Genomic DNA, 25361 nt, shown 5'->3' on the forward strand with positions numbered 1-25361 from the left:
CCACAACCCAAAAGATGTGCAGGCTAGGTGGATTGGCCAGGCTAAAATTGTCCCTTAATTGGAAGAAATGAATTGGGTGCTCTAAATTTATAGAAAAAAAAAGGTATGAATATGCATAAGAAGTTGACAAAGCGTAGAAATCGTAGTACTGCTTTTTTATCTTCAGGTACTTTCATGCCTTGAATGGCTGACATTGTCTCATTGTCTGGTTGCACACCGCATTCAGATATCTTATCAGCCAAAAACCTGAGTGTAGAAGTTCCAAAAGTGCATTTGGTTTGGTTTAATTTGAGCCACATTTGTTTACGTGCTCAAACACTTGTCTCAGCCGTTCAATATGCTCTTCTTTTGTCGATGACCATATTATAATGTCACCTATGTATGCCCGAACACCTTCCATTCCTTCTGTCATGTGAGAGTACCTGTAAGAAATGGGTGTTTATCAGAAAGCTGCAGTGGATGTACCTTTAAGAAATGGGTGTTTATCAGTGATGTCAGAGTGTGGGTGGAGCTGGGTGTGTCTGTCTGCTTTTACTTTAACTTTGGGCTCGCAGCTACAGGGTGTGTTTAGTTTGGTTTTAGATTTGGAGAAGGTGCAGTCATGGCCGGATGTGTGAGAATCTCTGCAAGCGAAAGAATGTTCATTTGGTGATTTCAACGTGGTAACTGTTCTCAGTAGAGAATTTAAACCTGATGTATTTCTGTAAAAAGGGTTCTTTTTGTTTTATGGATGTTGCAAGGAAAGATTAAGAGTTACTTATAGAGTACTGTATTCTTCGGGGGATTTATTGGTGTTGATAGTTGTTAAGATGTTTCCTGTGGGTTTATAAAGTGTTAACTGGTTTCATAAAATTGGGGACTCGTACTCCCACATGACACTTCCGTCATCTGTTCCATGATGCGGTGGAATATTTCAGATGCAGAGATTATTCCGAAAGGCATACGATTAAAACAAAATCTTCCAAAAGGTGTATTAAAGGTGCAGAGTTGTTTGCTTGAGTCACAACATCGTGGGCCGAAGGGCCTGTTCTGTGCTGTATTTTCTATGTTCTATGTTCTATGTTCATCCAGTTTCATTTGCCAGAAACCTCGCGATGCACCTCATTTTGTGAAGATGCGTGTGTTTGCCATCTCGCTGGCGATCTCCTCTCGTTTTGGGATGGGATAGTGTTCCCTCATGATGTTTTTGTTGAGGTCCTTGGGATCAATTCAGATGCGTAGATCACCTGACGGTTTCTTCACGCAAACCATCAAACTGACCCAGTGAGTCGGTTTAGTGACTCTTGATAATATCCCTTGGTTCTGAAGTCGCTCTAATTCTTTTATTTTATTTATTTATTTTTTGAACATTACAGACCTGTGAAACCACTCTAAAGCCCATCGACACTATTCCCTTATTGTCCAGATGTCTATCCAATGACCATTTGAATGCCCTTAGTGTTGGCGAGTCCACTACTGTTGCAGGCAGGGCATTCCACGCCCTTACTACTCTCTGAGTAAAGAACCTACCTCTGACATCTGTCCTATATCTATCTCCCCTCAATTTAAAGCTGTGCCCCCTCATGCTGGACATCACCATCCGCTTCAATATTTCTCTGAGTGGAGCAGGAATTCTTCTAGGAGGATGTACTACAGGTTTGACATCCTTCCTTAACAACATCTGGATATTGATTTAAAATGGTTTGGATAGCATAATTCAATACAGGTTGAGACGAAGTTGGAGTATAAATTTGCTGTATTAGGCGTAACTCCTTGCGAGCTTGTGCACCTAAGTGTGATGATTTACCTGACTTGACAATCTCAAATCTTAGTAACGTCACAATATTCTTGTTGGAGACCTTTAAATGGCAGACCCAATCGATGAAATTGAATTTCCGTTGTAGTCTTTCAGTCTACAGGCTGCTGGGAGAATCTCAGGTGCGTGTTTGAGCTTGCTGAGATCCAGCTTTGAGAGCAAGTTAGCTGAAGCGCCAGTATCCAATTTAAATTCAATTGGACAGTTATTAACTTTTACAACTGCGTTCTAATCAGTCTCCGAATTTATAGAATTAATTAGTTGAGGATGTTTTGATCCTTCAGTGGATTCTTCACATTTCTCTATTAGCCCAACAAAGAACATGGGCTAAATTCTCCGTAATCGGCGCGGTGTCCCCCAACCGGCGCCAAAAACGGCGCAAATCAGTCCGGCATCGCGCCGCCCTAAATGTGCAGAATCCTCCGCATCTTGAACGGCCGAGCCCTAACCTTGAGGGGCTAGGCCCGAGCCGGACTGATTTCCGCCCCGCCAGCTGGCGGGAAAGGCCTTTGGTGCACTGCCAGTTGGCGCGGAAATGACATTACCGAGCGGCGCAAGTGCGGGAGCGTCAGCGGCCGCTCACGGCATCCCCGCGCACACGCAGTGGAGGGAGAAGGAAAAGAGTGCCCCCACGGCACAGGCCCGCCCGTGGATCGGTGGGCCCCGATCGCGGGCCAGGCCACCGTGGGGGTACCCCCGGGGCCAGATCGGCCCGCCCCCCCCCCAAGGACCCCGGAGCCCGCCCGCGCCGCCTTGTCCCGCCGGTAAGAGAGGTGGTTTAATCCACGCCGGCTGGACAGGCACTCTAGCAGCGGGCTTCGGCCCATCCGGGCTGGAGAATCGCCGGGGGGGGGGGGGGCCGCCAACCGGCGCGGCGCGATTCCCGCCCCCGCCGAATCTCCGGTGCCGGAGAATTCGGCAACCGGCGGGGGCGGGATTCACACCAGCCCCCAGCGATTCTCCGACCGGCGGGGGGTCGGAGAATCTCGCCCCATGTTTTCCAGTGAGTAGCTATCTGTGTCAGATGGAAAATTCTCTTCTTCTTCTTCGGACTCCAGACTACGAACATTAATCTGTCTTGAAGCCTGTTTAGCAGATTGCAATGCCAGTGAGGATTTGCACTGTGCAGGAAAATGGTTTAATTTGCCACATTGCAAACATTGTTTTCCACTCGCAGGACATTTTTTTTGGGAAGTGGGCGGTTCCACACCTTGAACACGTCATGACGTTGACGTCATTACGCACGACACTTCTTCGCGCAGGCGCAGATCGGCTATTGTCCGTCTCACATTTTTTTCACGGAGAGCGCATGTGCAGGGTTTGAGTGCGCGCGCACAAGATGGCTGCCATCCGAAATGTGCATCTTCTCCAACTGTGACACCGTTTTTACAAACTCAACCTCGTGGTGGATGTCCGCGCCCCTTTCACGGATATAATACTCTTGGTAATGATTCTGACATTGTTGATGAGCAAGGCATTTTACGATCGCGATTTCTAAAGTTAAATCCTTTTGTCTCAGTAACCTTTCTCTGAGGAGCACATCATGATACCAAACACTATTTGGTTCCGAATTAAAGAATCATGCAGTGCTTAAAAGTTACAGGATTGTGCTAGCAGTCTTAGATCTGTTACAAAGCTTGTTTTGATGTGGAGATACCGGCGTTGGACTGGGGTGGGCACAGTAAGAAGTCTTACAACATCAGGTTAAAGTCCAACAGGTGTGTTTCAAACACTAGCTTTCGGAGCGCTGCTCCTCGAAAGCTAGTGATTTGAAACAAACCTGTTGGATTTTAACCTTGTGTTGTAAGACTTCTTACAAAGCTTGTTTTGTAATCTTTTATGAAAAATGAAGCATTCAAACGTCTCATTAGTCTGGATCTTACAGTGGTCGTCGAATTTGTTAAGAGTAACATCAAACTTTGTTTTGCCCTGACTGGCAGACTATTGAAAAGAGTTAAAATTTCTATTGCATGTTGACCTAACCATAGTTAATAGCAGTGCAATTTTGCAATCATCGGTTGCATTAGTTAAATCAGATGATTCCAGATAAATTTGAAATTGCTGTTTAAACAGCCGCCATTTTGCATTCAAATTACTGGTTATCCTTAGGCGACGATGAGCTTGAGCTTTCTCCATCTAGTAGTTTCTCGTCGAAGGTCTGTTGTTTGCTGATGATGCTTCTCGAGTCGATTAGCTGCTAAGGTTTCTTCTTTTTCTCATCTTCCTATATTACTCTAGCTAGTTTACTGAAGCCAAAGCCTGGTACCATGTTATATTACTCATTGGTAATATGTCGTTTTATACTTCCAGAATGGTTTGAGGGTGCGATTCTAAAGAAACAACCAATCTTCAACTTAAAGCAAAATAGGTTGAATGAATAACAAATTGAATAATGTTGAGTTTGTTCACTCTTACAGAACTATAACTAGTGATTAAGTAATTCAGAATAAAGTATTAACTATATTTAACTACACGTGCTAACGATGCTATTATCTATCTCTCTAACACACTATTGTCCACCCACTCCTGGTTTGAAGATTCTTTGAGTTCACATATTAATTCATGAATCTAGTGCTGCCATCTAGTGGGTGTCTTACACTATGATGTAGTCATTAACCCATTATAGATATCTATATACATATCACTGAAGGATAGGCAAGGGAATCTATGTGTGGAGCCAGAGGAAATGGGCGAGGTACTAAATGAATACTTTGCATCAGTATTCACCAAAGAGAAGAAATTGGTAGATGTTGAGTCTGGAGAAGGGTGTGTAGATAGCCTGGGTCACATTGAGATCCAAAAAGACGAGGTGTTGGGTGTCTTAAAAAATATTAAGGTAGATAAGTCCCCAGGGCCTGATGGGATCTACCCCAGAATACTGAAGGAGGCAGGAGAGGAAATTGCTGAGGCCTTGACAGAAATCTTTGGATCCTCACTGTCTTCAGGGGATGTCCCGGAGGACTGGAGAATAGCCAATGTTGTTCCTCTGTTTAAGAAGGGTAGCAAGGATAATCCAGGGAACTACAGGCCGGTGAGCCTTACTTCAGTGGTAGGGAAATTACTGGAGAGAATTCTTCGAGACAGGATCTACTCCCATTTGGAAGCAAATGGACGTATTAGTGAGAGGCAGCATGGTTTTGTGAAGGGGAGGTCGTGTCTCACTAACTTGAGAGAGTTTTTCGAGGAGGTCACTAAGATGATTGACGCAGGTAGGGCAGTGGATGTTGTCTATATGGACTTCAGTAAGGCCTTTGACAAGGTCCCTCATGGTAGACTAGTACAAAAGGTGAAGTCACACGGGATCAGGGGTGAACTGGCAAGGTGGATACAGAACTGGCTAGGTCATAGAAGGCAGAGAGTAGCAATGGAAGGATGCTTTTCTCATTGGAGGGCTGTGACCAGTGGTGTTCCGCAGGGATCAGTGTTGGGACCTTTGCTGTTTGTAGTATATATAAATGATTTGGAGGAAAATGTAACTGGTCTGATTAGTAAGTTTGCAGACGACACAAAGGTTGGTGGAATTGCGGATAGCGATGAGGACTGTCAGAGGATACAGCAGGATTTAGATTGTTTGGAGACTTGGGCGGAGAGATGGCAGATGGAGTTTAATCCGGACAAATGTGAGGTAATGCATTTTGGAAGGTCTAATGCAGGTAGGGAAAATACAGTGAATGGTAGAACCCTCAAGAGTATTGAAAGTCAAAGAGATCTAGGAGTACAGGTCCACAGGTCACTGAAAGGGGCAACACAGGTGGAGAAGGTAGTCAAGAAGGCATACGGCATGCTTGCCTTCATTGGCCGGGGCATTGAGTATAAGAATTGGCAAGTCATGTTGCAGCTGTATAGAACCTTAGTTAGGCCACACTTGGAGTATAGTGTTCAATTCTGGTCGCCACGCTACCAGAAGGATGTGGAGGCTTTAGAGAGGGTGCAGAAGAGATTTACCTGAATATTGCCTGGTATGGAGGGCATTAGCTATGAGGAACGGTTGAATAAACTCGGTTTGTTCTCACTGGAACGAAGGAGGTTGAGGGGAGACCTGATAGAGGTCTACAAAATTATGAGGGGCATAGACAGAGTGGATAGTCAGAGGCTTTTCCCCAGGGTAGAGGGGTCAATTACTAGGGGGCATAGGTTTAAGGTGAGAGGGGCAAGGTTTAGAGTAGATGTACGAGGCAAGTTTTTTACGCAGAGGGTAGTGGGTGCCTGGAACTCGCTACCGGAGGAGGTGTGGAAGCAGGGACGATAGTGACATTTAAGGGGCATCTTGACAAATACATGAATAGGATGGGAATAGAGGGATACGGACCCCGGAAGTGTAGAAGATTGTAGTTTAGTCGGGCAGCATGGTCGGCACGGGCTTGGAGGGCCGAAGGGCCTGTTCCTGAGCTGTACATTTCTTTCTTCTTTATTTGTTCACTACACTAACCACTGCACCACCGTGCTGTCCTCTCATCCCAGAATGGAGCAATTCTAACTCTCCGCAAAGATTGGACAGGGCCGATTTGTGTGTTCCGTGGCTCTCACGATGATGAAGACATACACAGAACATGTAGGTGTTGAACAGAACGATGATTTATTGTTAACCCATGGGAGGATTACGAACAGATCTGTGCAGAAAGTTACTCAAGTTCCTAGGTAGCTACTCGAAGTGTGACTGACCTACTATCCCTCTCACTATCAACTGCCGAGTCAGTCAGGTGATGCATATCTGATGCCACCCACTGGCCGGCGGTCATATCCGTGATGATATACAACGATAGACGGCTTTACACATTTGTACAGTTTTATACAGATATGCATGTACGCATATCAACACACAAGGGAGATCTTTCCTTGAGAAATGAGAAGGGAGAATGTGGGACTCGCTCCTACAGAGAGTGGGGAGAATGTGGGACTCGCTCCCACAGGGAGTGGGGAGAATGTGGGACTCACACCCACGGGGAGTGGGGAGAATGTGGGACTCGCTCCCACAGGGAGTAGGGAGAATGTGGGACTCGCTCCCACAGGGAGTGGGGAGAATGTGGGACTCGCTCCCACAGGGAGTGGGGAGAATGTGGGACTCGCACCCACAGGGAGTGGGGAGAATGTGGGACTCGCTCCCACAGGGAGTAGGGAGAATGTGGGACTCGCTCCCACAGGGAGTGGGGGGAATGTGGGACTCGCTCCTTCAGGGAGTGGGGAGAATGTAGGACTCACTCCCACAGGGAGTGGGGAGAATGTAGGACTCGCTCCCACAGAGAGTGGGGAGAATGTGGGACTCACTCCCACAGGGAGTGGGGAGAATGTGGGACTCACTCCCACAGGGAGTGGGGAGAATGTGGGACTCGCTCCCACAGGGAGTGGGGAGAATGTGGGACTCGCTCCCACAGGGAATGGGGAGAATGTGGGACTCGCTTACTCACGGAGTGGGAAGAATGTAGGACTCACTCCCACAGGGAGTGGGGAGAATGTGGGACTCGCTCCCACAGGGAGTGGGGAGAATGTGGGACTCGCTCCCACAGGGAGTGGGGAGAATGTGGGACTCACTCCCACAGGGAGTGGGGAGAATGTAGGACTCGCTCCCACAGAGAGTGGGGAGAATGTAGGACTCGCTCCCACAGAGAGTGGGGAGAATGTAGGACTCACTCCCACAGGGAGTGGGGAGAATGTGGGACTCACTCCCACAGGGAGTGGGGAGAATGTAGGACTCGCTCCCAGAGAGAGTGGGGAGAATGTGGGACTCGCTCCCACAGGGAGTGGGGAGAATGTGGGACTCGCTCCCACAGGGAGTGGGGAGAGTGTGGAACTCGCTCCCACAGGGAGTGGGGAGAATGTGGGACTCGCTCCCACAGAGAGTGGGGAGAGTGTGGAACTCGCTCCCACAGGGAGTGGGGAGAATGTGGGACTCGCTCCCACGGGGAGTGGGGAGAATGTGGGACTCGCTCCCACGGGGAGTGGGGAGAATGAGGGACTCGCTCCCACGGGGAGTGGGGAGAATGTGGGACTCGTTCCCACAGGGAGTGGGGAGAATGTGGGACACGCTCCCATGGGGAGTGGGGAGAATGTGGGACTCGCTCCCACGGGAGTGGGGCGAATGTGGGACTCGCTCCCACAGGGAGTGGGGAGAGTGTGGAACTCGCTCCCACAGGGAGTGGGGAGAATGTGGGACTTGCTCCCACAGGGAGTGGGGAGAATGGGGGACTCGCTCCCATGGGGAGTGGGGAGAATGTGGGACTCGCTCCCACGGGGAGTGGGGGAGAATGTGGGACTCGCTCCCATGGGGAGTGGGGAGAATGTGGGACTCGCTCCCACGGGGAGTGGGGAGAATGTGGGACTCGCTCCCACGGGGAGTGGGGAGAATGTGGGACTCGCTCCCACGGGGAGTGGGGAGAATGTGGGACTCGCTCCCAATGGGAGTGGGGAGAATGTGGGACTCGCTCCCACGGGGAGTGGGGAGAATGTGGGATTCGTTCCCACAGGGAGTGGGGAGAATGTGGGACACGCTCCCATGGGGAGTGGGGAGAATGTGGGACTCGCTCCCACGGGAGTGGGGCGAATGTGGGACTCGCTCCCACAGGGAGTGGGGAGAGTGTGGAACTCGCTCCCACAGGGAGTGGGGAGAATGTGGGACTTGCTCCCACAGGGAGTGGGGAGAATGGGGGACTCGCTCCCATGGGGAGTGGGGAGAATGTGGGACTCGCTCCCACGGGGAGTGGGGGAGAATGTGGGACTCGCTCCCATGGGGAGTGGGGAGAATGTGGGACTCGCTCCCACGGGGAGTGGGGAGAATGTGGGACTCGCTCCCACGGGGAGTGGGGAGAATGGGGGACTCGCTCCCACGGGGAGTGAGGAGAATGGGGGACTCGCTCCCACAGGGAGTGGGGAGAATGTGGGACTCGCTCCCACGGGGAGTGGGGAGAATGTGGGACTCGCTCCCAATGGGAGTGGGGAGAATGTGGGATTCGCTCCCACGGGGAGTGGGGAGAATGTGGGATTCGCTCCCACGGGGAGTGGGGAGAATGGGGGACTCGCTCCCACGGGGAGTGGGGAGAATGGGGGACTCACTCCCACAGGGAGTGGGGAGAATGGGGGACTCGCTCCCACGGGGAGGTTGGGGGGGGGCTGGTGTGGGGACAGACACCGCGGATGGGTTAGTTGTGATTGAATTTGAATGAAGATGTGCAGATTGAAACCTACCTTCAGACTGTAGACCCTGATGAAGAACGATCTTTTGGGATTGTCTTTGATGAAGCACGCCACGCCAGAGTGGCACTTGGTCCAGTAGGTGGTGCTGTTGGGCAGTGCCAGGTAAACCTGGACAACGGTCGTGGCCAGAGACTGTGGAGAGAGAGAGAGAGAAAGGGTAAACAAAGCGGAGGGAGGCAGGGCAGAGTGGAGAGCTGCGGGGGTGGTCAGTGTCCGCACAGCACCACACAGGGGGGTGAAATCATTTGCACTGCTTGCTGCATCCTGACTTTAACTCTGGTCCCTGGGCAGCTGGCGTTACCCCCTGGTCCCTGGGCAGCTGGCATTACTCCCGATTCCATGGCAGCTGGCGTTGCCCCCTGGTCCCTGGGCAGCTGGCATTACCCCCCTGGTCCCTGGGCAGCTGGCATTACCCCCTGGCCTCTGGACAGCTGGCATTACCCCCTGGCCCCTGGGCAGCTGGCATTACCACTGGCCCTTGGGCAGCTGGCATTACCCCTGCTCCCTGGGCAGCTGGCGATACCCCCTGGTACCTGGGCAGCTGGCATTACCGCCTGGTCCCTGGTCAGCTGGCATTACCCCCTGGTCCCTGGGCAGCCGGCGATACCCCCTGGTACCTGGGCAGCTGGCATTACCCCCTGGCCCCTGGACAGCTGGCGTTTCCCCCTCATCCCTGGGCAGCTGGCATTACCCCCTGGTCCCTGGGCAGCTGGCGTTTCCCCCTCATCCCTGGGCAGCTGGCGTTTCCCCCTGGTCCCTGGGCAGCTGGCATTACCCCCTGGTCCCTGGGCAGCTGGCGTTTCCCCCTGGTCCCTGGGCAGCTGGCGTTTCCCCCTGGTCCCTGGGCAGCTGGCATTACCCCCTGGTCCCTGGGCAGCTGGCATTACCCCCTGGTCCCTGGGCAGCTGGCGTTTCCCCCTGGTCCCTGGGCAGCTGGCGTTTCCCCCTCATCCCTGGGCAGCTGGCAGTACCCCCTGGTCCCTGGGCAGCTGGCATTACCCCCTGGCCCCTGGGCAGCTGGCATTACCCCCTGGTCCCTGGGCAGCTGGCATTACCCCCTGGTCCCTGGGCAGCTGGCGTTTCCCCCTCATCCCTGGGCAGCTGGCATTACCCCCTGGCCCCTGGGCAGCTGGCATTACCCCCTGGTCCCTGGGCAGCTGGCATTACCCCCTGGTCCCTGGGCAGCAGGCGTTACCCCTGGCCCCTGGGCAGCTGGCATAGCAACTGGTCCCTGGGCAGCTGGCGTTACCCCCTGGTCCCTGGGCAGCTGGCATTACCCCCTGGTCCCTGGGCAGCAGGCGTTACCCCTGGCCCCTGGGCAGCTGGCATAGCAACTGGTCCATGGGCAGCTGGCAGTACCCCCTGGTCCCTGGGCAGCCGGCGTTACCCACTGGTCCCTGGGCAGCTGGCATTACCCCCTGGTCCCTGGGCAGCTGGCATTACCCCCTGGTCGTGGGCAGCTGGCATTACCCCCTGGTCCCTGGGCAGCCGGCGTTACCCCCTGGTCCCTGGGCAGCTGGCATTACCCCCTGGTCGTGGGCAGCTGGCATTACCCCCTGGTCCCTGGGCAGCCGGCGTTACCCCCTGGTCCCTGGGCAGCTGGCATTACCCCCTGGTCGTGGGCAGCTGGCATTACCCCCTGGTCCCTGGGCAGCTGGCGTTACCCCCGATCCCTGGGCAGCTGGCATTACCCCCTGGCACCTGTGCAGTTGGCATTACCCTGGTCCCTGGGCAGCTGGCATTACCCCCTGGTCCCTGGGCAGCTGACGTTGCCCACTGGTCCCTGGGCAGCTGACGTTGCCCCCTGGTCCCTGGGCAGCTGGCATTACCCACTGGTCCCTGGGCAGCTGGCATTACCCACTGGTCCCTGGGCAGCTGGTATTACCCCTGGCCCCAGGGCAGCTGGCATTACCCCATGGCCCCTGGGCAGCTGGCATTACCCCCTGGTCCCTGGGCAGCTGGCGTTACACCCTGGTCCCTGGGCAGCTGGTATTACCCCATAGCCCCTGGGCAGCTGGCATTACCACTGGCCCCTGGGCAGCTGGCACTATCCCTGGTCCTTGGGCAGCTGGCATTACCCCCTGGTGCTTGGGCAGCTGGCGTTACCCCCTGGTACCTGGGCAGCTGGCATTACCACAGGCCCCTGGGCAGCTGGCATTACCCCTGGTCCCTGGGCAGCTGGCATTACCCCCTGGCCCCTGGGCAGCTGGCATTACCCCTGGACCCTGGGCAGCTGACGTTACCCCCTGGTCCTTGGGCAGCTGGCATTGCCCACTGGTCCCTGGGCAGCTGGCATTACCCCTGGACCCTGGGCAGCTGACGTTACCCCCTGGTCCCTGGGCAGCTGACGTTACCCCCTGGTCCCTGGGCAGCTGACGTTACCCCCTGGTCCCTGGGCAGCTGGCGTTAGTCCCTGGGCAGCTGACATTGCCCACTGGTCCCTGGGCAGCTGGCGTTACCCCCGATCCCTGGGCATCTGGCGTTACCCCCTGGTCCCTGGGCAGCTGGCATTACCCCCTGGTCCCTGGGCAGCTGGCATTACCCCCTGGTCCCTGGGCAGCTGACATTGCCCACTGGTCCCTGGGCAGCTGGCGTTAGTCCCTGGGCAGCTGACATTGCCCACTGGTCCCTGGGCAGCTGGCGTTACCCCCGATCCCTGGGCATCTGGCAGTACCCCCTGGTCCCTGGGCATCTGGCAGTACCCCCTGGTTCCTGTTCAGCTGGCGGTACCCCCTGGTCCCTGGGCAGCTGACGTTACCCCCTGGTACCTGGGCAGCTGGCATTACCCTCTGGTCCCTGGGCACTCCCTCAGTACTGACTCTCCAACAGTGCGGCACTCCTTCAGTACTGACCCTCTGACAGTGCGGCACTCCCTCAGTACTGACCCTCTGACAGTGCGGCACTCCCTCAGTACTGACCCTCTGACAGTGCGGCACTCCCTCAGTACTGACTCTCTGACAGTGCAGCACTCCCTCAGTACTGACCCTCCGACAGTGCGGCACTCCCTCAGCACTGACTCTCTGACAGTGCGGCACTCCCTCAGTACTGACCCTCCGACAGTGCGGCACTCCCTCAGTACTGACCCTCTGACAGTGCAGCACTCCCTCAGTACTGACCCTCAGACAGTGAAGCACTCCCTCAGTCCTGACCCTCTGACAGTGCGGCACTCCCTCAGAACTGACCCTCTTACAGTGAAGCACTCCCTCAGTCCTGACCATCTGACAGTGCGGCACTCCCTCAGCACTGACTCTCTGACAGTGCGGCACTCCCTCAGTACTGACCCTCTGACAGTGCAGCACTCCCTCAGTACTGACCCTCTGACAGTGCGGCACTCCCCCAGTACTGACCCTCTGACAGTGCAGCACTCCCTCAGTACTGACCCTCTGACAGTGCAGCACTCCCTCAGTACTGACCCTCTGACAGTGCGGCACTCCCTCAGTACTGACCCTCTGACAGCGCGGCGCTCCCTCAGTACTGACCCTCTGACAGTGCGGCACTCCCTCAGCACTGACCCTCTGACAGTGCGGCACTCCCTCAGTACTGACCCTCTGACTGTGCGGCACTCCCTCAGTACTGACACTCTGACAGTGCGGCACTCCCTCAGTACTGACCCTCTGACAGTGCGGCACTCCCTCAGTACTGACCCCCTGACAGTGCAGCACTCCCTCAGTACTGACCCTCTGACAGTGCAGCACTCCCTCAGTACTGACCCTCTGACAGTGCAGCTCTCCCTCAGTACTGACCCTCCAACAGTGCGGCACTCCCTCAGTACTGACCCTCTGACAGTGCGGCACTCCCTCAGTACTGACCTTCTGACAGTGCGGCACTCCCTCAGCACTGACCCTCTGACAGTGCGGCACTCCCTCAGTACTGACCCTCTGACTGTGCGGCACTCCCTCAGTACTGACCCTCTGACAGTGCAGCACTCCCTCAGTACTGACCCTCTGACAGTGCAGCACTCCCTCAGTACTGACCCTCTGACTGTGCGGCACTCCCTCAGTACTGACCCTCTGACAGTTCGGCCCTCCCTCAGCACTGACCCTCTGACAGTGCGGGACTCCCTCAGTACTGACCCTCTGACAGTGCAGCACTCCCTCAGTACTGACCCTCTGACTGTGCGGCACTCCCTCAGTACTGACCCTCTGACAGTGGAGCACTCTCTCAATACTGACCCTCCGACAGTGCGGCACTCCCTCAGTACTGACCCTCTGACAGTGCAGCACTCCCTCAGTACTGACCCTCTGACAGTGCGGCACTCCCTCAGTACTGACCCTCTGACAGTGCGGCGCACCCTCAGTACTGACCCTCTGACTGTGCAGCACTCCCTCAGTACTGACCCTCTGACTGTGCGGCACTCCCTCAGTACTGACCCTCTGACTGTGCAGCACTCCCTCAGTACTGACCCTCTGACAGTGCGGCACTCCCTCAGTACTGATCCTCTGACTGTGCGGCACTACCTCAGTACTGACCCTCTGACAGTGCGGCTCTCCCTCAGTACTGACCCTCTGACTGTGCGGCACTCCCTCAGCACTGACCCTCTGACAGTGCAGCACTCCCTCAGTACTGACCCTCTGACTGTGCGGCACTCCCTCAGTACTGACGCTCTGACAGTGCGGCACTCCCTCAGTACTGACCCTCTGACAGTGCAGGACTCCCTCAGTACTGACCCTCTGACAGTGTGGCACTCCCACAGTACTGACCCTCTGACAGTGCGGCGCTCCCTCAGTACTGACCCTCTGACAGTTCGGCCCTCCCTCAGCACTGACCCTCTGACAGTGCAGCACTCCCTCAGTACTGACCCTCTGACTGTGCGGCACTCCCTCAGTACTTACCCTCTGACAGTGCAGCACTCCCTCAGTACTGACGCTCTGACAGTGCGGCACTCCCTCAGTACTGACCTTCCCACAGAGCGGCCCTCCCTCAGTACTGACCCTCTGACAGTGCGGCACTCCCTCAGTATTGACCCTCTGACAGTGCGGCACTCCCTCAGTACTGACCCTCTGACAGTGCGGCACTCCCTCAGTACTGACCCTCTGACTGTGCGGCACTCCCTCAGTACTGACCCTCTGACAGTGCGGCACTCCCTCAGTACTGACACTCTGACAGTGCGGCGCTCCCTCAGTACTGACCCTCTGACAGTGCGGCACTCCCTCAGTACTGACCCTCTGACAGTGCGGCGCTCCCTCAGTACTGACCCTCTGACTGTGCGGCACTCCCTCAGTACTGACCCTCTGACAGTGCGGCGCTCCCTCAGTACTGACCCTCTGACAGTGCGCCGCTCCCTCAGTACTGACCCTCTGACAGTGCGGCACTCCCTCAGTACTGACCCTCTGACTGTGCGGCACGCCCTCAGTACTGACCCTCTGACAGTGCGGCACTCCCTCAGTACTGACCCTCTGACAGTGCGGCACTCCCTCAGTACTGACACTCTGACAGTGCGGCGCTCCCTCAGTACTGACCCTCTGACAGTGCGGCACTCCCTCAGTACTGACCCTCTGACAGTGCGGCGCTCCCTCAGTACTGACCCTCTGACTGTGCGGCACTCCCTCAGTACTGACCCTCTGACAGTGCGGCACTCCCTCAGTACTGACACTCTGACAGTGCGGCACTCCCTCAGCACTGACCCACTGACAGTGCGGCACTCCCTCAGTACTGACCCTCAGACAGTGCGGCACTCCCTCAGTCCTGACTCTCTGACAGTGCGGCACTCCCTCAGTACTGACCCTCTGACAGTGCGGCACTCCCTCAGTACTGACCCTCTGACAGTGCGGCACTCCCTCAGTACTGACCCTCTGACAGTGCAGCACTCCCTCAGTACTGACCCTCTGACAGTGCAGCACTCCCTCAGTACTGACCCTCTGACTGTGCGGCACTCCCTCAGTACTGACGCTCTGACAGTGCGGCACTCCCTCAGTACTGACCCTCTGACAGTGCGGCGCTCCGTCAGTACTGACCCTCTGACTGTGCGGCACTCCCTCAGTACTAACCCTCTGACAATGCGGCACTCCCTCAGTACTGACCCTCTGACAGTGCGGCACTCCCTCAGTAATGACCCTCTGACTGTGCGGCACTCCCTCAGTACTGACCCTCTGACAGTTCGGCCCTCCCTCAGCACTGACCCTCTGACAGTGCGGCACTCCCTCAGTACTGACCCTCTGACAGTGCGGCACTCCCTCAGTACTGACCCTCTGACTGTGCGGCACTCCCTCAGTACTGACCCTCTGACAGTGCAGCACTCCCTCAGTACTGATGCTCTGACAGTGCGGCACTCCCTCAGTACTGACCCTCTGACAGTGCAGCACTCCCTCAGTACTGACGCTCTGACAGTGCGGCACTCCCTCAGTATTGACCCTCTGACAGTGCGGCACTCCCTCAGACTGACCCTCTGACAGTGCGGCACTCCCTCAGCACTGACCCTCTGAAAGTGCACAACTCCCTCACTACTGACCCTCTGACAGTGCGGCACACCCTCAGTACTGACTCTCTGACAGTGCGGCACTCCCTCAGTACTGACCCTCTGACAGTGCAGCACTCCCTCAGTACTGACCCTCTGACAGTGCGGCACTCCCTCAGCACTCACCCTCTGACAGTGCGGCACACCCTCAGTACTGACCCTCTGACAGTGCAGCACTCCCTCAGCACTGACCCTCTAACAGTGCAGCACTCCCTCAGAACTGACCCTCTGACAGTGCGGCACTCCCTCAGTAATGACCCTCTGACAGTGCGGCACTCCCTCAGCACTGACCCGTTGACTGTGCGGCACTCCCTCAGTACTGACCCTCTGACAGTGCGGCACTCCCTCAGTACTGACCCTCTGACAGTGCGGCACTCCCTCAGTACTGACCCTCTGACAGTGCGGCACTCCCTCAGTACTGACGCTCCAACAGTGCGGCACTCCCTCAGTCCTGACCCTCTGACAGTGCAGCACTCCCTCAGTCCTGACCCTCTGACAGAGCAGCACTCCCTCAGTCCTGACCCTCTGACAGTGCAGCACTCACTCAGCACTGACCCTCTGACAGTGCGGCACTCCCTCAGTGCTGACCCTGACAGTGCTGCACTCCCTCAGTACTGACCCTCTGACAGTGCGGCACTCTCTCAGTACTGACCATCTGACAGTGCAGCGCTCCCTCAGTGCTGACCCTCTGACAGTGCGGCACTCCCTCAGTACTGTCCCTCTGACAGTGCAGCACTCCCTCAGTCCTGACCCTCTGACAGTGCGGCACTCCCTCAGTACTGACCCTCTGACAGTGCGGCGCTCCCTCAGTACTGACTCTCTGACAGTGCGGCACTCCCTCAGTACTGACCCTCTGACAGTGCAGCACTCCCTCTGTACTGACCCTCTGACAGTGCGGCACTCCCTCAGTACTGACACTCTGACAGTGCGGCACTCCCTCAGTACTGACCCTCTGACAGTGCGGCACTCCCTCAGTACTGACCCCGACAGTGCGGCACTCCCTCAGCACTGACCCTCTGACAGTGCGGCACTCCCTCAGAACTGACCCTCTGACAGTGCGGGACTCCCTCAGTACTGACCCTCTGACAGTGCGGCGCTCCCTCAGTACTGACCCTCTGACAGTGCGGCACTCCCTCAGCACTGACCCTCTGACAGTGCGGCACTCCCTCAGAACTGACCCTCTGACAGTGCGGCACTCCCTCAGCACTGACCCTCTGACAGTGCGGCACTCCCTCAGAACTGACCCTCTGATAGTGCGGCACTCCCTCAGTACTGACCCTCTGACAGTTCAGCATTCCCTCAGTACTGACCTTCTGACAGTGCTGCACACCCTCAGTACTGACCCTCTGACAGTGCGGCGCTCCCTCAGTACTGACCCTCTGACAGTGCGGCACTCCCTCAGAACTGACCCTCTGACAGTGCGGCACTCTCTCAGTACTGACCCTCTGACAGCGCGGCACTCCCTCAGAACTGACCCTCTGCCAGCGCGGCACTCCCTCAGTACTGACCCTTTGACAGTGCGGCATTCCCTCAGTACTGACCCTCTGGAAGTGCTGCACTCCCTCAGTACTGACCCTCTGACAGTGCGGCACTCCCTACTGACCCTCTGACAGTGCGGCGCTCCCTCAGTACTGACCCTCTGACAGTGCGGCACTCCCTCAGTACTGACCCTCTGATAGTGCGGCACTCCCTCAGTACTGACCCTCTGACAGTGCAGCACTCCCTCAGTACTGACCCTCTGACAGAGCAGCACTCCCTCAGCACTGACCATCTGACAGTGCAGCAGTCCCTCAGTACTGACCCTCTGGCAGTGCGGCACTCCCTCAGTACTGACCTTCTGACAGTGCAGCACTCCCTCAGTACTGACCCTCTGAGAGCGCAGCACTCCCTCAGTACTGACCCTCTGACAGTGCAGCACTCCCTCAGTACTGACCCTCTGACAGTGCGGCGCTCCCTCAGTACTGACCCTCTGACAGTGCAGCGCTCCCTCAGTACTGACCCTCTGACAGTGCGGCGCTCCCTCAGTACTGACCCTCTGACAGTGCAGCACTCCCTCAATACTGACCCTCTGACAGTGCGGCACTCCCTCAGTACTGACTCTCCAACAGTGCGGCACTCCCTCAGTACTGACCCTCTGACAGTGAAGCACTCCCTCAGTCCTGACCATCTGACAGTGCGGCACTCCCTCAGCACTGACTCTCTGACAGTGCGGCACTCCCTCAGTACTGACCCTCTGACAGTGCAGCACTCCCTCAGTACTGACCCTCTGACAGTGCGGCACTCCCCCAGTACTGACCCTCTGACAGTGCAGCACTCCCTCAGTACTGACCCTCTGACAGTGCAGCACTCCCTCAGTACTGACCCTCTGACAGTGCGGCACTCCCTCAGTACTGACCCTCTGACAGCGCGGCGCTCCCTCAGTACTGACACTCTGACAGTGCGGCACTCCCTCAGTACTGACCCTCTGACAGTGCGGCACTCCCTCAGCACTGACCCTCTGACAGTGCGGCACTCCCTCAGTACTGACCCTCTGACTGTGCGGCACTCCCTCAGTACTGACACTCTGACAGTGCGGCACTCCCTCAGTACTGACCCTCTGACAGTGCGGCACTCCCTCAGTACTGACCCCCTGACAGTGCAGCACTCCCTCAGTACTGACCCTCTGACAGTGCAGCACTCCCTCAGTACTGACCCTCTGACAGTGCAGCTCTCCCTCAGTACTGACCCTCCGACAGTGCGGCACTCCCTCAGTACTGACCCTCTGACAGTGCGGCACTCCCTCAGTACTGACCTTCTGACAGTGCGGCACTCCCTCAGCACTGACCCTCTGACAGTGCGGCACTCCCTCAGTACTGACCCTCTGACTGTGCGGCACTCCCTCAGTACTGACCCTCTGACAGTGCAGCACTCCCTCAGTACTGACCCTCTGACAGTGCAGCACTCCCTCAGTACTGACCCTCTGACTGTGCGGCACTCCCTCAGTACTGACCCTCTGACAGTTCGGCCCTCCCTCAGCACTGACCCTCTGACAGTGCGGGACTCCCTCAGTACTGACCCTCTGACAGTGCAGCACTCCCTCAGTACTGACCCTCTGACTGTGCGGCACTCCCTCAGTACTGACCCTCTGACAGTGGAGCACTCTCTCAATACTGACCCTCCGACAGTGCAGCACTCCCTCAGTACTGACCCTCTGACAGTGCAGCACTCCCTCAGCACTGACCCTCTGACAGTTCGGCCCTCCCTCAGCACTGACCCTCTGACAGTGCGGCACTCCCTCAGTACTGACCCTCTGACAGTGCAGCGCTCCCTCAGTACTGACCCTCTGACTGTGCGGCACTCCCTCAGTACTGACCCTCTGACAGTGCGGCACTCCCTCAGTACTGACCCTCTGACAGTGCGGCACTCCCTCAGTACTGACCCACTGACAGTGCAGCACTCCCTCAGTACTGACGCTCCGACAGTGCGGCGCTCCCTCAGCACTGACCCTCTGACAGTGCAGCACTCCCTCAGTACTGACCCTCTGACTGTGCGGCACTCCCTCAGTACTGACGCTCTGACAGTGCAGCACTCCCTCAGTACTGACCCTCTGACAGTGCGGCACTCCCTCAGTACTGACCCTCTGACAGTGCGGCACTCCCTCAGTACTGACCCTCTGACAGTGCGGTACTCCCTCAGTACTGACCCTCTGACAGTGCGGCGCACCCTCAGTACTGACCCTCTGACTGTGCAGCACTCCCTCAGTACTGACCCTCTGACTGTGCGGCACTCCCTCAGTACTGACCCTCTGACTGTGCAGCACTCCCTCAGTACTGACCCTCTGACAGTGCGGCACTCCCTCAGTACTGATCCTCTGACTGTGCGGCACTACCTCAGTACTGACCCTCTGACAGTGCGGCTCTCCCTCAGTACTGACCCTCTGACTGTGCGGCACTCCCTCAGCACTGACCCTCTGACAGTGCAGCACTCCCTCAGTACTGACCCTCTGACTGTGCGGCACTCCCTCAGTACTGACGCTCTGACAGTGCGGCACTCCCTCAGTACTGACCCTCTGACAGTGCAGGACTCCCTCAGTACTGACCCTCTGACAGTGTGGCACTCCCACAGTACTGACCCTCTGACAGTGCGGCGCTCCCTCAGTACTGACCCTCTGACAGTTCGGCCCTCCCTCAGCACTGACCCTCTGACAGTGCAGCACTCCCTCAGTACTGACCCTCTGACTGTGCGGCACTCCCTCAGTACTTACCCTCTGACAGTGCAGCACTCCCTCAGTACTGACGCTCTGACAGTGCGGCACTCCCTCAGTACTGACCTTCCCACAGAGCGGCCCTCCCTCAGTACTGACCCTCTGACAGTGCGGCACTCCCTCAGTATTGACCCTCTGACAGTGCGGCACTCCCTCAGTACTGACCCTCTGACAGTGCGGCACTCCCTCAGTACTGACCCTCTGACTGTGCGGCACTCCCTCAGTACTGACCCTCTGACAGTGCGGCACTCCCTCAGTACTGACACTCTGACAGTGCGGCGCTCCCTCAGTACTGACCCTCTGACAGTGCGGCACTCCCTCAGTACTGACCCTCTGACAGTGCGGCGCTCCCTCAGTACTGACCCTCTGACTGTGCGGCACTCCCTCAGTACTGACCCTCTGACAGTGCGGCGCTCCCTCAGTACTGACCCTCTGACAGTGCGCCGCTCCCTCAGTACTGACCCTCTGACAGTGCGGCACTCCCTCAGTACTGACCCTCTGACTGTGCGGCACGCCCTCAGTACTGACCCTCTGACAGTGCGGCACTCCCTCAGTACTGACCCTCTGACAGTGCGGCACTCCCTCAGTACTGACACTCTGACAGTGCGGCGCTCCCTCAGTACTGACCCTCTGACAGTGCGGCACTCCCTCAGTACTGACCCTCTGACAGTGCGGCGCTCCCTCAGTACTGACCCTCTGACTGTGCGGCACTCCCTCAGTACTGACCCTCTGACAGTGCGGCACTCCCTCAGTACTGACACTCTGACAGTGCGGCACTCCCTCAGCACTGACCCACTGACAGTGCGGCACTCCCTCAGTACTGACCCTCAGACAGTGCGGCACTCCCTCAGTCCTGACTCTCTGACAGTGCGGCACTCCCTCAGTACTGACCCTCTGACAGTGCGGCAATCCCTCAGTACTGAACCTCTGACAGTGCGGCACTCCCTCAGTACTGACCCTCTGACAGTGCAGCACTCCCTCAGTACTGACCCTCTGACAGTGCAGCACTCCCTCAGTACTGACCCTCTGACTGTGCGGCACTCCCTCAGTACTGACGCTCTGACAGTGCGGCACTCCCTCAGTACTGACCCTCTGACAGTGCGGCGCTCCGTCAGTACTGACCCTCTGACTGTGCGGCACTCCCTCAGTACTAACCCTCTGACAATGCGGCACTCCCTCAGTACTGACCCTCTGACAGTGCGGCACTCCCTCAGTAATGACCCTCTGACTGTGCGGCACTCCCTCAGTACTGACCCTCTGACAGTTCGGCCCTCCCTCAGCACTGACCCTCTGACAGTGCGGCACTCCCTCTGTACTGACCCTCTGACAGTGCGGCACTCCCTCAGTACTGACCCTCTGACTGTGCGGCACTCCCTCAGTACTGACCCTCTGACAGTGCAGCACTCCCTCAGTACTGATGCTCTGACAGTGCGGCACTCCCTCAGTACTGACCCTCTGACAGTGCAGCACTCCCTCAGTACTGACGTTCTGACAGTGCGGCACTCCCTCAGTATTGACCCTCTGACAGTGCGGCACTCCCTCAGACTGACCCTCTGACAGTGCGGCACTCCCTCAGCACTGACCCTCTGAAAGTGCACAACTCCCTCACTACTGACCCTCTGACAGTGCGGCACACCCTCAGTACTGACTCTCTGACAGTGCGGCACTCCCTCAGTACTGACCCTCTGACAGTGCAGCACTCCCTCAGTACTGACCCTCTGACAGTGCTGCACTCCCTCAGCACTCACCCTCTGACAGTGCGGCACACCCTCAGTACTGACCCTCTGACAGTGCAGCACTCCCTCAGCACTGACCCTCTAACAGTGCAGCACTCCCTCAGAACTGACCCTCTGACAGTGCGGCACTCCCTCAGTAATGACCCTCTGACAGTGCGGCACTCCCTCAGCACTGACCCGTTGACTGTGCGGCACTCCCTCAGTACTGACCCTCTGACAGTGCGGCACTCCCTCAGTACTGACCCTCTGACAGTGCGGCACTCCCTCAGTACTGACCCTCTGACAGTGCGGCACTCCCTCAGTACTGACGCTCCAACAGTGCGGCACTCCCTCAGTCCTGACCCTCTGACAGTGCAGCACTCCCTCAGTCCTGACCCTCTGACAGAGCAGCACTCCCTCAGTCCTGACCCTCTGACAGTGCAGCACTCACTCAGCACTGACCCTCTGACAGTGCGGCACTCCCTCAGTGCTGACCCTGACAGTGCTGCACTCCCTCAGTACTGACCCTCTGACAGTGCGGCACTCTCTCAGTACTGACCATCTGACAGTGCAGCGCTCCCTCAGTGCTGACCCTCTGACAGTGCGGCACTCCCTCAGTACTGTCCCTCTGACAGTGCAGCACTCCCTCAGTACTGACCCTCTGACAGTGCGGCACTCTCTCAGTACTGACCATCTGACAGTGCAGCGCTCCCTCAGTCCTGACCCTCTGACAGTGCGGCACTCCCTCAGTACTGACCCTCTGACAGTGCGGCGCTCCCTCAGTACTGACTCTCTGACAGTGCGGCACTCCCTCAGTACTGACCCTCTGACAGTGCAGCACTCCCTCTGTATTGACCCTCTGACAGTGCGGCACTCCCTCAGTACTGACACTCTGACAGTGCGGCACTCCCTCAGTACTGACCCTCTGACAGTGCGGCACTCCCTCAGTACTGACCCCGACAGTGCGGCACTCCCTCAGCACTGACCCTCTGACAGTGCGGCACTCCCTCAGAACTGACCCTCTGATAGTGCGGGACTCCCTCAGTACTGACCCTCTGACAGTGCGGCGCTCCCTCAGTACTGACCCTCTGACAGTGCGGCACTCCCTCAGCACTGACCCTCTGACAGTGCGGCACTCCCTCAGAACTGACCCTCTGACAGTGCGGCACTCCCTCAGCACTGACCCTCTGACAGTGCGGCACTCCCTCAGAACTGACCCTCTGACAGTGCGGCACTCCCTCAGTACTGACCCTCTGACAGTTCAGCATTCCCTCAGTACTGACCTTCTGACAGTGCTGCACACCCTCAGTACTGACCCTCTGACAGTGCGGCGCTCCCTCAGTACTGACCCTCTGACAGTGCGGCACTCCCTCAGAACTGACCCTCTGACAGTGCGGCACTCCCTCAGTACTGACCCTCTGACAGCGCGGCACTCCCTCAGAACTGACCCTCTGCCAGCGCGGCACTCCCTCAGTACTGACCCTTTGACAGTGCGGCATTCCCTCAGTACTGACCCTCTGGAAGTGCTGCACTCCCTCAGTACTGACCCTCTGACAGTGCGGCACTCCCTACTGACCCTCTGACAGTGCGGCGCTCCCTCAGTACTGACCCTCTGACAGTGCGGCACTCCCTCAGTACTGACCCTCTGATAGTGCGGCACTCCCTCAGTACTGACCCTCTGACAGTGCAGCACTCCCTCAGTACTGACCCTCTGACAGAGCAGCACTCCCTCAGCACTGACCATCTGACAGTGCAGCAGTCCCTCAGTACTGACCCTCTGGCAGTGCGGCACTCCCTCAGTACTGACCTTCTGACAGTGCAGCACTCCCTCAGTACTGACCCTCTGACAGCGCAGCACTCCCTCAGTACTGACCCTCTGACAGTGCAGCACTCCCTCAGTACTGACCCTCTGACAGTGCGGCGCTCCCTCAGTACTGACCCTCTGACAGTGCAGCGCTCCCTCAATACTGACCCTCTGACAGTGTGGCGCTCCCTCAGTACTGACCCTCTGACAGTGCAGCACTCCCTCAGCACTGATCCTCTGACAGTGCGGCGCTTCCTCAGTAGTGACCCTCTGACAGTGCAGCACTCCCTGAGTACTGACCCTCTGACAGTGCAGTACTGACCCTCTGACAGTGCAGCACTCCCTCACTACTGACCCTCTGACAGTGCGGCACTCACTCAGTACTGACCCTCTGACAGTGCGGCACTCCCTCAGCACTGACCCTCTGACAGTGCGGCGCTCCCTCAGTACTGGCCCTCTGACAGTGCGGCACTCCCTCAGTACTGACCCTCTGACAGTGCAGTACTGACCCTCTGACAGTGCAGCACTCCCTCAGTACTGACCGTCTGACAGTGCGGCACTCCCTCAGTACTGACCCTCTGACAGTGCGGCACTCCCTCAGCACTGACCCTCTGACAGTGCGGCACTCCCTCAGCACTGACCCTCTGACAGTGCGGCACTCCCTCAGCACTGACCCTCTGACAGTGCGGCACTCCCTCAGTACTGACCCTCTGACAGCGCGGCACTCCCTCCGTACTGACCCTCTGACAGTGCGGCACTCCCTCAGCACTGACCCTCTGACAGTGCGGCACTCCCTCAGCACTGACCCTCTGACAGTGCGGCACTCCCTCAGAACTGACCCTCTGACAGCGCGGCACTCCCTCAGTACTGACCCTCTGACAGTGCGGCACTCCCTCAGTACTGACCCTCTGACAGTGCAGCACTCCCTCAGTACTGACCCTCTGACAGTGCGGCGCTCCCTCAGTACTGACCCTCTGACAGTGCAGCACTCCCTCAGTACTGACCCTCTGACAGTGCAGTACTGACCCTCTGAAAGTGCAGCACTCCCTCACTACTGACCCTCTGACAGTGCGGCACTCACTCAGTACTGACCCTCTGACAGTGCTGCACTCCCTCAGTACTGACCCTCTGACAGTGCGGCACTCCCTCAGTACTGACCCTCTGACAGCGCGGCAGTCCCTCAGTACTGACCCTCTGACATTGCAGCACTCCCTCAGTACTGACCCTCTGACAGTGCAGCACTCCCTCAGTACTGACCCTCTGACAGTGCGGCGCTCCCTCAGTACTGACCCTCTGACAGTGCAGCACTCCCTCAGTACTGACCCTCTGACAGCGCGGCACTCCCTCAGAACTGACCCTCTGACAGCGCGGCACTCCCTCAGTACTGACCCTTTGACAGTGCGGCATTCCCTCAGTACTGACCCTCTGGAAGTGCTGCATTCCCTCAGTACTGACCCTCTGACAGTGCGGCACTCCCTACTGACCCTCTGACAGTGCGGCGCTCCCTCAGTACTGACCCTCTTATAGTGCGGCACTCCCTCAATACTGACCCTCTGATAGTGCAGCACTCCCTCAGCACTGACCCTCTGACAGAGCAGCACTCCCTCAGCACTGACCATCTGACAGTGCAGCAGTCCCTCAGTACTGACCCTCTGGCAGTGCGGCACTCCCTCAGTACTGACCCTCTGACAGTGCAGCACTCCCTCAGTACTGACCCTCTGACAGCGCAGCACTCCCTCAGTACTGACCCTGTGACAGTGCAGCACTCCCTCAGTACTGACCCTCTGTCAGTGCGGCGCTCCCTCAGTACTGACCCTCTGACAGTGCGGCGCTCCCTCAGTACTGACCCTCTGACAGTGCGGCACTCCCTCAGTACTGACCCTCTGACAGTGCGGCGCTCCCTCAGTACTGACCCTCTGACTGTGCGGCACTCCCTCAGTACTGACCCTCTGACAGTGCGGCGCTCCCTCAGTACTGACCCTCTGACAGTGCGCCGCTCCCTCAGTACTGACCCTCTGACAGTGCGGCACTCCCTCAGTACTGACCCTCTGACTGTGCGGCACGCCCTCAGTACTGACCCTCTGACAGTGCGGCACTCCCTCAGTACTGACCCTCTGACAGTGCGGCACTCCCTCAGTACTGACACTCTGACAGTGCGGCGC

At 57.2% G+C, this 25361-nt stretch overlaps 1 protein-coding gene across 1 annotated transcript in view; it reads right to left on the minus strand.

Annotated features, from left to right (window-relative positions):
• LOC140399421 (actin nucleation-promoting factor WAS-like) overlaps nucleotides 1-25361 on the minus strand; it is a 107376-nt gene that overhangs the window by 60753 nt on the left and 21262 nt on the right. The window contains 1 exon segment of the mRNA XM_072488998.1: nucleotides 8975-9115. Within this exon segment, the coding sequence (XP_072345099.1) occupies nucleotides 8975-9115 (141 nt within the window).

The sequence above is a fragment of the Scyliorhinus torazame genome, chromosome 22, assembly GCF_047496885.1.
Source record: "Scyliorhinus torazame isolate Kashiwa2021f chromosome 22, sScyTor2.1, whole genome shotgun sequence".
Classification (NCBI taxonomy): domain Eukaryota; kingdom Metazoa; phylum Chordata; class Chondrichthyes; order Carcharhiniformes; family Scyliorhinidae; genus Scyliorhinus; species Scyliorhinus torazame.